This window comes from Littorina saxatilis, linkage group LG12 (genome assembly GCF_037325665.1).
Source record: "Littorina saxatilis isolate snail1 linkage group LG12, US_GU_Lsax_2.0, whole genome shotgun sequence".
NCBI lineage: Eukaryota > Metazoa > Mollusca > Gastropoda > Littorinimorpha > Littorinidae > Littorina > Littorina saxatilis.
In genome coordinates, this window is record NC_090256.1 from 83,898,816 (window position 1) to 83,917,384 (window position 18,569).

At 46.4% G+C, this 18,569-nt stretch overlaps 3 protein-coding genes across 3 annotated transcripts in view; 2 read left to right on the forward strand and 1 right to left on the reverse strand.

Moving 5' to 3' along the window:
• Positions 1-6,199, reverse strand: part of LOC138982989 (uncharacterized) — a 110,406-nt gene extending 104,207 nt beyond the window's left edge. The window contains exon 1 of the mRNA XM_070356378.1: positions 5,437-6,199. Coding sequence (XP_070212479.1) covers positions 5,437-5,921 — 485 coding nt within the window. The 5' untranslated portion in view covers positions 5,922-6,199. The remainder of the gene's footprint in view (positions 1-5,436) is intronic.
• Positions 1-18,569, forward strand: part of LOC138982996 (eukaryotic translation initiation factor 2-alpha kinase 3-like) — a 387,290-nt gene that overhangs the window by 161,219 nt on the left and 207,502 nt on the right. The window lies entirely within an intron of this gene.
• LOC138982991 (uncharacterized) overlaps positions 1-18,569 on the forward strand; it is a 135,257-nt gene that overhangs the window by 106,901 nt on the left and 9,787 nt on the right. The gene's annotated exons all lie outside the window — the stretch shown is intronic.

The window sequence follows — 18,569 nt, forward strand, 5'->3', positions numbered from 1 at the left end:
CAGAAAGTCACTCTCGTTTTTCTACATCAAGCGTGTGATCGCTTCTGATGGGGTTTCAACCCTACCTACACCCGTCTAACGGGTCTCTTTCTTTTTTGACTGTGACACCCCTCTAATGGGTCTCTTTCTTTTTTTGACTGTGATACCGCCGCCTGTGATATGGTTAACAGAATTCCAATGCCAAACAACTTTGTCGTTTTTGTAAATAAATTTGTTAAGCCGTGTTTTGCTTCTGTAAATAATGTTCGTATTGTTTAATCCCACAAAACCCCCAATGTGGCTTTGACATACCTTGTCAAAACGGTCCCAAGCCCGTGAAAACACAGAGGGAGGGCCAATTACTGTCAGTACTCCAGCCGCGATAAGCATCCACAGGGCCGGACTACCGGGGGGGTTATGGGGGTTGCGCAACCCCCCCCCCCCCCTAGCCTAAACATGTACCTTACTTATTTAATTTTTTTTATTATTGCTTATTTTATGCCGTTTCATGCAAGGAGCGACCATTTTCCTATCTCAGAATATGACCTACCCATCAGCTTCAGGGGGCTTCGCCCCCTGACCCCCACAACGAGGGGGGGGGGTTCTAGGGTTTCCGGACCCCCCCCAGCCAAAAAATAAAAATATTGAATGAGGTATGCATTTCTTTATTTTACATTGAGTTTCAATTTTTGGGGTATTAATCAGTGACAAAATCTGCTGCCTGAAACTGGTAATGATTATCCTCAGAATGCACCAGATTGCACCATTTTGCATCCTTTTTTTCAAAATTTTCCGGGGGGGCATGCCCCCGGACCCCCCCTAGCAAGCTAGGCGCTTCGCGCCGTCGGATCGGCGCTTCGCGCCGTCGGATCGGCGCTTCGCGCCTTCACACCCATATCTTCACAATATACTTTTGAAAAAAACCACCCATAAAATGAACTGATCCGCCCCTGCCGCCAGGGGGAACATCCCCCTGGGCCACCACTGGCAACCCCCCCCCCTCCTCTTCGCCTAGTCCGGCCCTGATCCAGCTGCAATAAGCACCCCAATAAAAAAAAAGCGTGAAAGCAGTAATCCTGTCATTACCCCAGCTGGAGTGGTCATTAGTACCGAGCAACAGGTACAGGCACATGAAATCACATGACAAAATATAAAACTCAATAAACCGTTTATCCGCAATATCTCCTTATCACTACTTAAACACAGGCACCTTAACCTATAACTTTATGCTGGTCCCTACCCTTGCGCATTGCGCATTGTGCAAAAAAAAAGGTCCGATCCGTGCGCGAATACTACTACTTGCCTCAGGTCTGTTTCTTCTTCTTCTTGGTGCCTTTTTCGGCCTCTGCCACCAGATCGTGCAGAGGACCCGCGAGCTTCGAAAACTTGGCAATGAAGCGCCGGTAATAGCTTGCGAACCCGAGGAAGCTGCGGACTTCAGTTGTGGTCGTGGGCGTAGGCCAGTTGACCACGGCGTCGACCTTGCCGGCTTCACAGCTGATGCCCTCTGCCGAAATTGTGTGGCCCAAATAGGTGACCTGGCGGCGAAGGAACTGACACTTGTCTGGACGGATCTTGAGGCCGGTCTTGATAAGACGTTCCAGCAGGCGGTCGAGGTGTTCCAGGTGCTCGTCAAAGGTCTCTGAGTAGACGAGGAGGTCGTCCAGGTAGACGAGCAAGAACTGGAACAAGAACTCTGACATCGTGGTCTGCATAAGACTCTGGAACGTGGCTGGGGCAGAGATGAGTCCCATGGGCATGCGTGTGTATTCGTAGAGGCCCATGGGGGTGACAAACGCCGTCTTGTGCTGGTCCGCCGGGTCCATCGCAATCTGGTGGTAGCCGCTGGCCAGGTCGAGGGTCGAGAAGTATTGAGACCCCACCAGTGCGTCGAAGGACTCCTGGATTCGTGGCAGCGGGTAGGCGTTGCCGACTGTCTTGGAATTGAGCCGGCGGTAGTCGACGCAGAGGCGGATGGAGCCGTCCTTCTTCCTGACGATGACAATTGGGGCAGCGTAAGGGCTATGGCTCTCTGTGATGATATTGCGGTCGAGCAGCTCCTTCAGATGCTCTTGCACCTCCTTGAAATTGTTTGGGGGGATGCGGCGGTAAGGCTGGGCGACAGGTTTGGAGTCTGTCGTCCTCAATTTGTGGTGGACGGCGTTGCAGTAGCCCAAGTCTGCTGGAGTGGTCTGGAACGCGTCAGCTCGTTTGCTGAGCAGCTCTTCGAGGCGTTGCTTCTGGCTGCTGGTTCCATCGAAGTCTGGCAGATGGAATGGAGCTGGTGCCGGTGTTTTTGTGTCTCCTGAAGACAGGCGCTGCGTGGAGATGACAAGCTCGTTGACTGTAGCGCTGTATGTGACGTCGGACTGGCTCTCGACTGTGTCAGTGGCGTGCAGTGTGGCAATCGGCGTTCTGGCAGGCAGCGTCTTGTCCTCAGGAGAGAGGTTTGCGATCCTGATGAACCGGCAGGAGGGGTCCCCAGCGACCAAGGTGGGGACAGTCAGCAGACCGCCAGGAAGGGGATGGGAAAGGGGGGAAGCCAGCAATTGCCGGGTGTACCTCTGGTTGCTGGTAACCCGGATTGTGGCCATGGAGTAGGCAGGGATTGAGCAGGGAGTGGAAGTCCGAGCTAGACCACGTGTTGAGTTGCGATCTAGTCGAACTTCCCGGACAGCAGCTTGCAGGGAAGGAGGAAGGTTGGACATCTGGGGCAGGCAAGTTGAAAGGACGTTCATGCCCACCAAGACCGGCAGTTGCTTCTTGCGGTTCTGCATGAACGGCTCGGTAGGCTCCTTGACGACAAGGACTGGAACATCCTTGCAGAGGTGGCCCAGGATGGAGATGTCGACGACGATGACCCCGGAGTAAGGAACTTCAGCGCCGTTGACAGCTCGAAGGGTGACGTGGCAGGCACTGATGTCGCAGTGGGCAAGATGCTGGGCCACCCATGTGTCGGTGACGGTCGTCACCTCGCTACCTGTGTCGAGTAGAGCTTCGGCCGGGCGTCCGTTGATTGAGATATATCGGCAGTTGGACACTGGCCGGTGAGTGAGGTCTTCTTCTTCCTACCCCCCGCTGAATGTTTTGTGACAGCGGGGGTTAAAAGTTTTTCATGCTGCTGGTACTGTTGTTGTTGCTGTGGTCGGGGCCGATGCCGCAGTTTGTTGTGGTATCGCTGTTTCTGGAAGCAGTCGGATTCCCGGTGGCCGACTCTGCCACACCAGTTGCACTGGGGTTGATGGTTCTGCTGTTGGTGATGGTGGTGCGTCGGTGCAGCTGGTGGTGGTTGTGACGCCTGTTGTAGCTTGAGGGACTCTGTCTCCGTGGTGAGGGCAGCGATGCGTGCTTCGAGCCTTGCGATGGAGGGGTCCGGTGCAGCGAAGACTTGTTCAGCTGTTGCTTCAGCAGGGCTATCTTCCCGCATCCATCGCATGGCCTCGCTGGTGACCTCGTCGAAGGTGGCGGCCTGCTTTTCTCGCAGGAAGCGGCACATGTCACGCTTCAGGGATTGTGGGTGGAGTCCTGTGGCGAAGGTCTTGCGCAGCGTATTGTCGTTCAGTGTGTTGGCCTCGGCAGCATTGGTCTTGGCCCACACAGCGCGTAGGTGGCTGGCGTACTCGCTAACGGACTCGCCGAGACCCTGTTGTCGCCTGTGGAAGGCGGCAGCCAGTGCGACACTATCTCGCTGGTCACCCCACGTCTGCTCCAAGATGGCGTAAATTTTGGCCGGCGTGTTGACCTCTGCTGCTGGTCGCCTGATGACCTCCTGTCAAGCCCTTCCGTCCAGCGCTCCAAGGATCCATGCCGCTGCAGCAAGTGCAGGGACCGTCTGTAGCTGCAGGATCAGCTTGGCCCCTTGGATAAAAGTCTCGGCGCAGTCGCCCTCGCCGGTGAAACGCCTCAGCTTGCAGAGCCGCAGGTTGGGGGTGTTTGCCTCGTCCGCCATGTTTGCCTGTACTGTCTTCTTTCAGTTGATGCTTCTGTACCCTGCTGCGCAGCGCCAAATGTAGTGGAGGAGTGGAAGGTAGTAGATACACGAAGCCCAAGTCCAAGCGTCTTGTTTCAACTTTTTATTCAAGAAAACAATGCAAGGAAACATAGAGGCCGAAGGCGAAACCCGTGGACAGCAAAGCAAGTGTAGTGTCGTGTTTAGCTGCTAGGAGCGAATGCATCCTTATGCCGGTGTCCGGCTTATACTTATAGCCCCGGCGCGGACTGCACAGAAAGCACCGTCCGGCGGTGATGAAAATCGGACTGAATACGGCCAGAAACACGGAATCTGTGTTTCTTACACATGCTTTACCCTACGTTATTTAAACAAATACATAACCAATCCTAACGAACAATACATCAAATTAAAGCTACGACCTTTAGCTTTCCATTTCAATAGATCACATTTCGTAAAAACTTATATTTATTTAGTAGGATGCAAAAACAATGGTCCTAGTGAAGGCACTGAACCAACTTCAGTGCGGAAAATTACAAAACTCTCTAAACTGGAATAATGGACAAACTCATAAATCATACAGATAAAAAGAAGAACCCTAGACAAACATCATGATATGCGTTACTTGGGGGAAAATTATACATTGACTTAGTACGAAGCGGTAAAGTCCGAAAGTAAATGGAATTGGCTAAATTCCTGCGCGAGTACCTGTCTGCATAAATTAGCAATCTTTGCAGAGGAACCAAGCATCACTCATTACAACCAAATCCTTATAAACAAACTAAAATCATATGCAACATAGATACGGGATATGTAATAGTGATACAAAAATGACAAAACAATGATTGAAAAGACAAAGATGAGTTTGTGAGAATCAATTTCTCTCGACGATACATGAAAACCGGTCAAGGTCAGAGTGACGCTTTGGTCAGTTCGAAGCATTATCGTAAATAACACAATAATATGCAGCCATCCAGCCTAATCAGTGACTTCTATGCAAACCTAAATATAATTAGGACCGTATCAAAGATAAAAGGGACTTTGAAAGATAGAAGTTAGGTAGATATATAGAGAAAGGTATTGTATTAGAATTTGCGCCGGCAATGGTGCGCGCGCAGCATCGTATCGTCTGCTATGGTGTGGGTATCCCCTTTGTGCTGTACACAAGGCTGTTTCGCTATGCGATGATTAGAGTGTTTAGGGTAGCGAAGTGCACTTGGCTACATATGTATATATTTTTGAAATCAGGAGAAATTGAGAAATACGATGCAATCATTTTTGTGCCGGATATGACGTCATAAAAAAATGAAACTTTGACACGTATGGGGATATTATACTCAGGGCTCTCATGTGAACTGAGTTTCATGAAGATCGGTCCAGTAGTTTTCTCGGAATCACTTTATACACACACACACACACACACACATACACCACAACCCTCGTCTCGATTCCCCGTCTATGTTAAAACATTTAGTCCAAACTTGACTAAATGTAAAAACGAAACTGACCTGAAGAGGGACCGGGCAGTGTTGGGCGTGGTGCTCTGGGGGGTGACAGACGACTGGGAGGATACCGTGGAGACGGAGGAGATCTCCGTGGTGTTCCCCGATGGGTTCGTCACCGTCGTCTGGCTTGGCTGAACCGGAGTCGTGCTGTTCCCGGACGGTTCCGTGGAGTTTCCAGACTCTGGCGTGGTGACGTTCGTGGCGGGGGCTTCTGTCGTCGTGTCGTTGCTGGCAGACGTGGTGCCGTTGTTGTCTGGCGGCGCCGTGGTCATGATGATGGTGGTGGAGTTGGTGTCTGCAGGCATCGTGGTGTTGGCCTCAGTGGTGTTGCTGTCGATGATGGTGGTGATGGGGACGGCGGGGGTTGTGTTGTTGGCGGCCTCTGTTGTGTTGTTGGTGGCCTCTGTTGTGCTGTTGTCTGTCTGTCCTAGGCCGGAGGAGGCAAAGAGGCATACGCACACCGCAGCGAAAATCACTTGTTTCATCATGATGGCTGTAGGAAGTTTTCTTTTTGATGTTTTCAGAGACAAAATGTTATATCACAACCTTGTATCCTCTCGTGGTATTCTGAAAGGGTTTCGGTGTTGATTTGTATGGTATTTTCCTCCAGTATTTCACTATTACTCTTCCTTGATTCCCTGCGCTCGACGCACGCACACTGAAACAGCAGGTGTTAGTAACAACGCCGCACCACTAGAGAGATAGAGTGATCGGCTCCAGATACGCCCACTGTATTTAAAGCCGTGTCATGGGGAATGATGATGGAGATGAACCTTGGTCACCATCTCGTGGCGTGCACGCCGCGATGTCTTTGCATTGTGAAATGCAGCTAATAGCTACGTGACAACAGCCTGTCGCCTGCATGATGAGGCAGAAAAAGAAAACTTATCTCCCTTGCCTTTCGTATTGTTCAGACCTACCCTTGTATGATGATTGGCGGTTTTGCAGTAAGATTTGTGTCCTCTGTCTGACCTCACGATTTGCCGAAGGATGACATCAGTTCAAAGTGGGTCAGAAAATCACTCTTATTAACATTGACAAAAGATTGTGGCCGATTTAGTACGGGATTTGTTCGTCTGGTTTCTGCTGGCTCTTAGTTCTCAGTCGACATACAGTGCATGGTGCCTTCGCCGGATGAGCCAAGGGCGGATCAATTCACTTTGGAGGGGGGGGTTACAAAATGACTGCGAAGATACAAGTTGACGGCGCCGAAGGTGCCTAAGCCTTTAGGGGGGTCCGGGGGCATGCCCCCCCCCGGAATATTTTTTTATCCAAAGAAGCAAAATAGAGCTATCTGGTGCATCCTGAGCCAATAAATTACCTCTTTTTTTGGGGGGGTGGGGGGGGGGTTACGTAACCCGTGTAACCCCCCCCCAGATCCGCCCTTGTGAGCGGCCACCGTTTGATAAATGACACCTTCTACAGTCCCTTCGTCTATTATCTTGACCAACGTGTACCGACAATGACAGGTCACCTGCCATGTAAGGACAATTGCAGCTGGCCCAAAGGGTGTCCTTTCATGGCAGGTACCATTGTATTAAATCCGTTTGACATTTTCTGAAGACCGAGGTTCGGTCAAAGCACAGCTCGGCCACCGGTTGTCTTTCTTGGTCAGTTTTGTGGGTCAGCTTGCCCCTTTGTTACCTTCAGTAGGTATGTTATCGGAAGTCCAATACAACATTTAGTTGATTAGGATCATAGGACGGATGCGAGAACATTATTGCTTTAGGAATGCATTCGTTTCGTGTTTTTCAAAATTCTAAATAAGACCTGATGGATCTCTATGTACAATACAATACAATACTACAATACAATACAATACAATACAATACAATACAATAACTTTATTAATCTCTAAAAGAGAAATTGCATTGCTGAGCTTTTGTGTCCGTAATAAAACATACATAAAACATTCAAAAATAAACATTTGTTCTTTGTCATTCATACATTCTTGTGTTCTTATACATTTCTTCAATTCATACATCAATATTCTATCATAATTATGTACATACATTTATTCTCTTTTAACAGTCTGTCTTCAAACGCATCTCAGAGAGGGAGGCTAGAGATTTGTGTTGTGCCATAGGTATGTTTGCATCATGCAACGTATACTATATTATTGTCTGATGCTAAAATGGAAGAGGAAAATGAGCCATACACGTAAAATCCCACTCGTCCAAACTAACAAGTACATGTACACTCATGGAAGATGCGGCCAAAGAAATTAGGTGAAGAAGAAGAAAAGGAACCAAAAGAATAAAGAACCGCCTGATGCTGTCAAGGGGATTTAAACTTCAATTGGGATTGTAACTTCCAAGTGAAAATCATAAAACAATTCTCATTAACTCTAATGCGTGCTATTATTTTGTTACGTTTCGGGGTTTGCAGATGCCTAAGGCCCTGACGCCACCTTTCTCCCGCGGTGATAAAGTTCGGCATCTCTGCCGAAATGACGGCACAGTTTTCGGCGATTTCAAATAAGTTTAGGCGTTTCGCCGCCTGTGAACGCCACTGAAACATCTCTGCACATGAAATCAGTAGATTTCTCTGAGATGCCCATAACCCCAAAACTTGATTTGAAACTCTGTTCATTTATCTCTTATTTCGAAAACCGTTTGAAAATCATGCAAACTGTACTTTCAAAAGTCTTCTCGTTGATTAGAAGAAAAAAAATCCCCCACAAGAATTATACCATAAATGTCTCTGCGTGCAAAACTTTCCTCTCGAGAACTAATTTGGAGTGCCCGCGTTTGACTCTCTCAAAAACAATGGCAACAGTAATTGTCAGTGTACAAAGGGTTATGTCGAGGTCAGGTGTAGTAACATCAGTCATGTCATTGACATATGATTATTCGTCGTGTGATAAACAAGTTTATCGGTTGCTCAGGTTCAATCGACTAGGCGGCCTATCAGATCAGTAGGTGTCAGTTAAAAATTGTCAATGTAGTGAGTAAGTACACACACACCCACCCACCTACACACACACACCACCGGCAGGCAGACAGACACACACACACACACACACACACACACACACAAACACACACACACACACACAGAGGCGGATCACATCATTTTTAAGGGGGAGGGGTTCCACATTTCTTGTAGGGAGTAAGGGCGCACAAATGGAGCAATCTGGTGCAATCTGAACCAAGAAACTTCCCCTAATACACCTTCAAAAAAGTAAAATTAAGAAGACACATTTGGATGAAAACAAGCAAAATTGACCGATCTAGTGCAACCTGAGCCAGCGAATTACCCAACTACCTTCCAAAACCGTCATTCAGAAGACAAAGGCCGCCTCCTAGGGGGGTTCGGGGGCATGCCCCACCGGAAAATGTTGATACAAATCAAGAAAATGGAGCAATCTGGTGCAATCTGAGCCTTCATTTTTTCTTCATTTTATTTTTTCTAATAATTTTTTGTTCTCTCTTTTTTTTTTAAGCCCGGAACCCATGCAATGCAACAGATCAGCCTAAGTAAAATGTCCTACAAAGTCTTATCACGAATGACATATTCCTCAACTGACTGGGCGATACACACGAGTGTGTGTGTGTGTGTCTGTGTCTGTGGCTGTGTGCTTGTGTGTGTGCCATTCTATATTTCTTTTTAATTGCCTATGTTATAAAGAATAAAATAACAATACGATTGTTTTCAGTCATTGCGTTGTTCGGTGTGTGTGCTTTCATGTCATCATCATCAAGCATTTGAGCTGTGTGTGTGTGTGTGTGTGTGTGTGTGTGTGTGTGTGTGTGTGTGTGTGTGACCGTGTGGTTTAATAACACTTCAAGCATGAATGCGCGCTTCCATGACTCGACTCGATGCTTTTGAGGCCAAGTAATTGTTCGTCATTCTTTAAAAACACCAACGGCCGCAGACGTTGAGGTGATGGTAGAGAAGAATACACACACTCACACACACACACACACACACACACACACACACACACACACACACCGCTTGTGCATACATACAACACATTCCTACACGTGTACAACCCGGCCACACGCGTTTAACACCAAAAAAAACCCCAGAAAACCGTTAATTCAGTCCAACAGATTGTTTTGTATTCATCCCACCGAACTTGCTATAGGACTAAAAACAACTACATTAGCTTGGCTTCATAAAGAATCAGCCTGAGCCCTTGTTATCCTGTAGGCTGCATCTCACAAACACAACATAAATAACATAAGAAAAAATTCAACAAATTGTACAACTGTGAACTTCATGCAAATAATTGTATGTAGTAACTGAGAGCGACAGACTTAACGGGTTCGAGCTGCCACCTACTGCTGTTACTGTGTAATTTAGAATTTTATTTCCATCCTTTATATTTTTGTTAAAGAATCTGCTTTCGGCCCTTGTAGCCTATGTATTGTGTTCTAGCGACAACGATCACGTAAGCTGCAACAGATTTGCCTGACTTTTGTATGAGATTTTTTCCGTTTGTTTGTTTGCACGCCCAGCCGACCACGAAGGGCCATATCAGGGCGGTGCTGCTTTGACATATAACGTGCGCCACACACAAGCCAGAAGTCGCAGCACAGGCTTCATGTCTCACCCAGTCACATTATTCTGACACCGGACCAACCAGTCCTAGCACTAACCCCATAATGCCAGACGCCAGGCGGAGCAGCCACTAGATTGCCAATTTTAAAGTCTTAGGTATGACCCGGCCGGGGTTCGAACCCACGACCTCCCGATCACGGGGCGGACGCCTTACCACTAGGCCAACCGTGCCGGTTTTGTATGAGATGAGAACATCCTTCCACTAGTGTAGGACTCGTGCCAGAAATATTTAGCCTGCTTGCGTTCCGTTTGAGTCGATTTTTGTTTGTAATTGATAACCCAAACACACACAAACACCCACACAACACACACACGCGCGCGCGCACACATACACACACACACACATATACATACACACACACATATACACACACATACACATACACATATACATATACATACACACACACATATACACACACATACACATACACATACACACACACACACAACACACACACGCACGCGCGCGCGCACACACACACACTCACCAAGGGCGGATCAATTCACTTTGGAGGGGGGGGTTACAAAATGACTGTGAAGATACAAGTTGACGGCGCCGAGGGCGCCTAAGCCTCTAGGGGGGTCCGGGGGCATGCTCCCCCGGGATTTTTTTTTATCCAAAGAAGCAAAATAGAGCTATCTGGTGCATCCTGAGCCAATAATTTGGGGGGTGGGGGGGTGGGTTACGTAACCCGTGTAAACCCCCCCCCCCCCCAGATCCGCCCTTGCACACGTACACACACAAACACACACAAAAAAGCCTGTGTGCTTTCTAAGCAGAGTGAGAACTTTAGTGTAAATCATTTTTCAAAGGCCACGAGTGTTTTCTTCTTCGTTCATGGGATGAAACTACCACGGTTTTCACGTGCATGACTGTTTTTACCCCGCCATTTCAGGCATCCATACGCCGTTTTCGGGGGATGCATGCTGGTAATGTTCGTGTTTCTATAACCCACCGAACTCTGACATGGATTACAGGAACTTTTCCGTGCGCACTTGGTTTTGTGCTTGCGTGTACACACGAAGGGGGATAAGGCACTAGCAGGTCTGCACATAATTTGACCTGGGAGATCGGAAAAAGGTCCACACCGTCTTAACCCACCAGGCGCGGCCGGAGTTTGAACCCACGACCTTCCGCTTGGGAGGCCGGTGTAACACGAGAAAATTACTCCCACGAGATTTTTACTCCGGAGTAAACATTTCGTACGAAAAGGTTACTCCCTTTACGAAAAAAGCACTCCCCCATTGCACGTGAAAATTACTCCCCAAGACAGGTGAGTTCCGAGTAAACATTTCGTACAAAAATGTTACTCCCCTGACGAATAAATAACGAATAAATTACTTCACCCCAACACGAGCAATTTAACCTCCCATGCCAGGTGTACGAAATGTTTACTCCCTTGTCCCCTTGTTAGTCTTGGTGGTGGAAGGGGTGGAAGGAGGGTAGCGCGACATTCGTGTGCGCGAGATCACTTATTGGCATTATCCCTTCGCCCGCATCCCATTAAATGCGTACGAGTACGAAATTTTTTGCGTACGAGATTTTTACTGGAAGTAAAAAAAATGGGGAGTACAAATTTCGTGGAGGGAGTAATTTTTTCGTGCCTTGGGGAGTTCTTTTCTCGTACGAAAAGTGTACTCTGAGTAAGAATTTCGTACGAAATATTTACTGCGGAGTAAATTTTTCGTGGAGTAAAAATTTCGTGTTACACCGGCGTTTTATTCACTAGGTCATTTCGCCCGTCTCCATGCACGAGTGTCAATTTGCGGGGACAATATATTCGTCTAAATATTTTCACTTTGCCACAGGTAGCAGTCAGGACGTTGATTTTGTGGTACATGCTGATACATGTATTTTCCATTTGAACAAGTACAAACAATCTATACACACATTTTTACACCTACCATAATCATAATAATTTTTCTCTGCCACTTTCCATTTTTCTTTCCCGTTCTTTTTAAATCAGGGTTAGTGAACGCCATCTGTTGTCAGATTCAATTAATCGAGGTGTTAAAAGCCAGGGACCTGGACTATCAGTTTGTTTTTGTGTCCCGGCGAGTGAATTAAATTAACTTGTATTGTCTATTTTCAACGCATTTATGCTTATTTATCTTTTTTGTTAGAGGAGCAAGTTTCTCTGCTGGCTTGTGTTCTATTGTTTCAGTTCACACCGCTGAGTTTGTTTAATGTGAAACGAATTCTTTCATCGATCTGGGGCCCGGTAGCTCAGTTGGTAGAGCACTGGACTTGTGATCGGAAGGTCGCAGGTTCGAATTCGGGCCGGGACAACTTTATGTGCAGACCCAGAGACGGAAGCCATGTCCCACCCCCGTGTCATCACAATGGCACGTAAAAGACCTTGGTCATTCTGCCATAAGTGCAGGTGGCTGAATACACCTAAACACGCAGACACCTGGGTAGCGCGACTCCGTTGCTGCTAGTTTTCCACTGGGAGGAAGCGACCCGAATTTCCCAGCGATGGGACAATAAAGTAATGAAAATGAAAAACAAAAAAACAAAAAAATCTACCTTTGATTTTTTTTTCTGATACACTGCAATGTCGAGACGGTACAATACTGGGGACAATTATTATAGTTGTTTGTCTGTTTGTTTGCATTTTTATTTTATTTATTAAAAAAAAATTCTTACGTACGTACCGTGTAGCATTAAGCATCACATCTACCGAAAAACACTTTACTGTTTAGTTATCTGCGCTACTACAGCGTGGATCACTCTTGCGAAAGAATGAAGCTGCCCCTATGTCCTTGGCCTAAAGTTGTAGGACACCGCGGCGTTTCAGAAAATAGTAAGACTTAAAAGGTAGTTTCTGCCACCCAAGAGTGACCCGACACTCCAAAAATGTTTTCTTTCTTTGCTCTCGGTGAGTAGTAAAAAGTGTCGAATTTTAGCTCTAATTCTTCGTTTTATTCAAACATTATTCGCGAAAAGTATGTTCTATCAGTTTAAGCTCAAGAGTTTAAAAGACCTGCATTTGGTTTCAAAGCTTTTACCTGAGCCCATACGCACAACGTCCTCTTCACTAAAACACAACACAAGTTCTGAGAGACAAGAGTTAGTCTAAAAGTACTCTTTGAGAACACAACGCTATGCTTTGTAATTGCTTCTAATTCCTACCTCGCTTCATTGGGCTTAGTGTGATTCATGACATTTGGACTTCTTGTTCGTGTGTGGGGACCGACTTAGACTGATTGTTCGCATTTTAGGAATGAAATTTCGCACTTTGGGACCGACTTAGGACACATTGCTCGCACTTTGGGAATTATTATTTGCATTTTTGGACCGATTCAGACTGAAAGTTCCCACTTTGGGACTGATTGTTCCTATTGTGGCACAGACTTAAGAGTGACCGATGTTATTTTGGGACCCACTTAGATTATAAAATAATTGGTTGTAACTTGGGACTCACTCAGCAATGTCGATATAACATGTTCATGTACAAGGCTTGCACAGCATGTCTCTTTTTCATTCTTAGTTACAGGTGTTTCTTGGCCAGTTGCGCACACCAGCTTATAGTTACCACACCTATCCGTCCCTATCGATTACCTACCCCTATCGCTTATAGCGATGACTCTGCTTTATCATAACGACTCACTCGCGTGCAGTGAAACCCCCCTATTAAGACACCCCCCCCCCCCCTCCCCCATTTAAGAATCCCTCCCCAGTGTAAGATCTTGTTTTCTCAGACTTTCTGTTCATAACCCGCTCTGTAAATGTACCTTCGTTTTAAGACTGCCTTCCTTCTAACACCTGGTTTTCTCAGATGTTTTAGGTCATAAAAGGGGGGTTCCACTGTATTTCAGTTCTCACCCGTAATCCATATCTAGTTCGTTACATTTGCAGCAACACAGGCGGATACAGACACAATGCAAGGCCCAAAGTTCATACAAGATCATGACAGTCCATTGTCAGTCACTGATTTTTTCTTATCAACTGTGTCCGTTGTTTGTGTGGATGCAAGAATACGCTGATACAGTGGATAACTTTGACACCCATGCGGCTCTCTGTTGCTGACTGGGGGAGAGATACAATAGGCGGATACAGTGGATAACTTTGACACCCATGCGGGCTCTCTGTTGCTGACTGGGGGAGAGATACAATAGGCTGATACAGTGGATAACTTTGACACCCATGCGGCTCTCTGTTGCTGACTGGGGGAGAGATACAATAGGCTGATACAGTGGATAACTTTGACACCCATGCGGGCTCTCTGTTGCTGACTGGGGGAGAGATACAATAGGCTGATACAGTGGATAACTTTGACACCCATGCGGCTCTCTGTTGCTGACTGGGGGAGAGATACAATAGGCGGATACAGTGGATAACTTTGACACCCATGCGGGCTCTCTGTTGCTGACTGGGGGAGAGATACAATAGGCTGATACAGTGGATAACTTTGACACCCATGCGGCTCTCTGTTGCTGACTGGGGGAGAGATACAATAGGCTGATACAGTGGATAACTTTGACACCCATGCGGCTCTCTGTTGCTGACTGGGGGAGAGATACAATAGGCTGATACAGTGGATAAATTTGACACCCATGCGGCTCTCTGTTGCTGACTGGGGGAGAGATACAATAGGCTGATACAGTGGATAACTTTGACACCCATGCGGGCTCTCTGTTGCTGACTGGGGGTGAGATAAAAAAAAAAATTAAAAAAGTCGCGTGAAGCGATATAACAACATTTAGTCAAGCTGTCCGCATCAAAGTAACAGATTAACACCAAAAAAACAGACACACACACACACACACACACACACACACACACACACACACACACACACATACACCACGACCCTCGTCTCGATTCCCTGTCTGTGTTAAAACATTTAATCAAAACTTGACTAAATGTAAAAAAAAAGGGAAGATGTAGACTCAGACGTGCATCCACGAGGAAGAGTGTGTGAGTAGGACTGTAAATCTTTATTGGAGATAACTAGCCTTTTGTCTTTCCGCCGTCGCCCCCCCCCCCCCCTCTTTCGTCCCCACCCACCGCACACCCGAAAAGCATTGTTCCATTAGGTCTTCATAGATCATTCCTACCGTCGAACCTGCCCTAGCGACCACCTCTTGATAATGAACACCTGTCCATGAAGACCACTTTGGGGTAGTCCCTCAGGTGGTCGTTATGGACAAGTTCGACTGTAGAAGTACAAAACTGACGAATCAGAATGTTCGAAATCAGGATAATTTGACTGTGGCTCGACATTTTTTTGGTTTTGCTCTGTGACTTGTACAACCTAAATGAGTTGAAACAAAAAGAAAAAAAACCGAAGCTCATTTAAGAAATACATTCTAAATTCGGGAATCCCTGATTTCTAGATAAGAATTTTCATCCCTTTTGGTAACTGTCATGGTGACGTTCCACACCTCAGCAAAACATCCTCCTCCATTTTTCTTCACAAAAACGTACAGTGGGACTCCACCTCCCCCCTCTGCCCCCTTCCCCTCCCATCCCCGCCTTTGAGACGCTATATATTTCCCACGAACTCCCCCCCTCTCTCTCTCCTTCTCCCCTGGAGTCTTGCACTTTATAATCTAGACTAGACAGGTATCCTTTTTTCAAAAGTACTTTTAGATCATTGACACAATCACCGAAGGCCAAAAAATAAATCCCTGCGGATAATGAGAACCCGTGTACTAATGCGAAGGCCAGAGTCAAGCAAAAATTACGAGATAATAATTGTTTGCTTAACATAGAGCGCATTACAACTAGGTTGTGCAACATTCTCTCTCTCTCTCTCTCTCTCTCTCTCTCTCTCTCTCTCTCTCTCTCTCTCTCTCACGCACGCACGTACTCCCTCACGCACGCCCGCACGCACGCATTCACGCGGCACGCACGCACACACACACACACACACACCGACATACACACACACACACAGTTGCATGAGGGGGAAAACAAACAAAAAAAGACAGTCCTTCAGATCATTTGGTCGATGGTCAAGGAATTGTTATTTATCAATATCTGTAATTTGACGGAGTGTTGAAAGTTAACACCACCTGATGCGAGCAATATCACAAAGACCATCCCTCCGTTTGGACACATACCTACAATCGACATGCAGACTCCTCGCAGTACAGAGCTGGACTTTTTTTATGAATCAGTTTCTCAAGGTGTTGTGTTGTTCTTGTGCCCAAGTCGTGGGATGGCCTTATCCTTATCCGATATAAAAGCATTGCCAGATCTCATGTCATGATGTGGTCAGCCGAATTGTTTACGCGGACAAAACTGTGCCTTTAAGGGATATGTCAGGTTTAAATAACTTGACTTCGAACACAAGCATTCAGCAGATAGCATACGCAAAGTTAAGCTAGGCAAAATAAAAGGTATTTGAAAAAGAAAATAAAAAAATTATAAAATCGGGTACAAAGGACAACTTTGATCGACTGCATCTTCGGGTCATTTACAAAGGCAATTAATTTTTTTTAAATAGCGCAGTGGTTAGCGCATATGGTTGCGAGTCGGGAGGTCGTGGGTTCGAATCCCATCAGAGTCAGTCATGTTGGTTTTTCGGGTTACGGCCAGCTCCTACTCAGCGTGGAATTGCTATGATTCCAATGGGAAGGCCGGTACATGTACCACACAGCCGAGTGTCATTCCCTTCACGAATGCGACTTTGAGGGTGACCAGGTTGCACTAACAAGCAACTACCTGGCAAACACCGCAGGTGCAGCAGTTCTCGGGCTTGGTTGACGCCAGGATATATTATGACAGTAAGCGTAGAGCGCTGCCCTGTGACGCAGTCTCAAACCGTAATGGAAATCAATAGCACCGTCATTATCACCATCCTCATCTAATTGATCATCTTAAATAATAAAAAGAACTGTGTTTGCTTTGAAGAAGAACTGGGACAGCAACAACAAAATATAAATGAAGACCACTGCCACCTACAATTATTTAAATTAAACTGACACAAAAGGAGCTTACCGTAATTGTACCCCAAACCCTCTCTAAACTGACCCTTTTATCTGTGGTCACAAATATTGTTTGCCCGCTAAGCAAAAATGTAGGCCTACATGCAACCGGCGAGTGTTATCTAAACGGTAAACAGTTTATAAAGTCGGACAGTTTCTTCAACACTTTATCATTAGTTCACTGACTGTGTTGCGAGTATCGCATTTCATCGCACTTTGCATTTCACTAACGCACTAAATATAACCAGCACGTGTTCAGTAACGAAATACTTACAGTGTATTTCACTATGTTGCTCAATATCATGAATTTGAATATGTTATCATTGGGTTATCAGAACGCCCCAGTCAATATGAAGCAAGCTTAGTTAAATGCACTACATACCAACTGACACTGTCTATGTGGGACCTTCCAGTTATTCAGAGCCTGACGGTGATCTTACATGTAACTTTCCTAATATTGGTGTGACTTGGTCATCAAGATCAACGTCGACAAACCTCCTTCGTGTTAGGTATATCCTCAAAAGAGAAGCTGAAACAAAATAAATCATTTCACAAGGTCGCTTTCAACATTAATGAATCGCGGTTATCCCCCCCTAGAAAAAAGAAGGGGGCAAAAACATCAGCTTTGGCAGTAGTCAAATAATGATTTATTGTTTCCATTACTGTGACGTAGCTCTTCAAGATCACAGTCTCGTGCCATGTGCCCCCGCCGTGGATGTGTAACAGTTATCGTATGCGAACTGATCGAGTGGTGGTGTAATTTGCCCAGTATCAGCGATGTAGACCCAGCAACACACACACTGCACACACACACATGCACGCGTACGTACGCACGCACTCACACACACACACACACACACACGGCAAACACACATGGACACACACGCACGCGCGCTCTTACCTTAGATGTTGCCTAACAAAACATGTCTTTTTTCACTAAATTATAATTATACGATCAGTGCACACAGACATTGTTAGATGTAATTTCTTTAAATGTTGGGTATTATGTTGTGTGGGCTTACTTCACGTAGGGGTTGATTGTTGTAAAATTTAAAATGGAACCGTTGAAAATCTAAGTAAGCCTCCGGAAATGTCAAACTCATCTCATTTTTGCTTCAAAAACGTCCTCTTTTTGTGATATTTTTTTTGGACGGATTTGTGAGAGTTGTTAATTTATTGCGATACTAGATAAATACCCGCTTCGCCGGGTAACCGGCTTCGCCGGGAAGAAGTAGTCTGTAGAGCTAAATACCCGGCTCCGCCGTACCCGGCCCGGCTTCGCCGGGTGAGTGGCGCACCGTACGCCGGCTTCGCCGGCCGGGTGAGTGGCGCACCGTACGCGAGTGACGCCACACGAAGGAAAACTTCTAAAAATAGTAACGGGAATATGGATTGAGCGTTGTGGACAGTGACCTTCTAAAAATAGTAACGGGAATATGGATTGACGCCACACGAAGGAAGGGAGATAAACGCAAAACACTGGAGAAGATAAGGAAGAGTTACTGGGAATGGATCTGGGAAGATGAACAGAAAAACCAAAATCGGTTCAGCGCTGCGCGCTGAGAGCACGTGTTGAAAATTCTCATCGACCAGGTTGTGTCCGGGGTCTACCTGAATATGCCCGC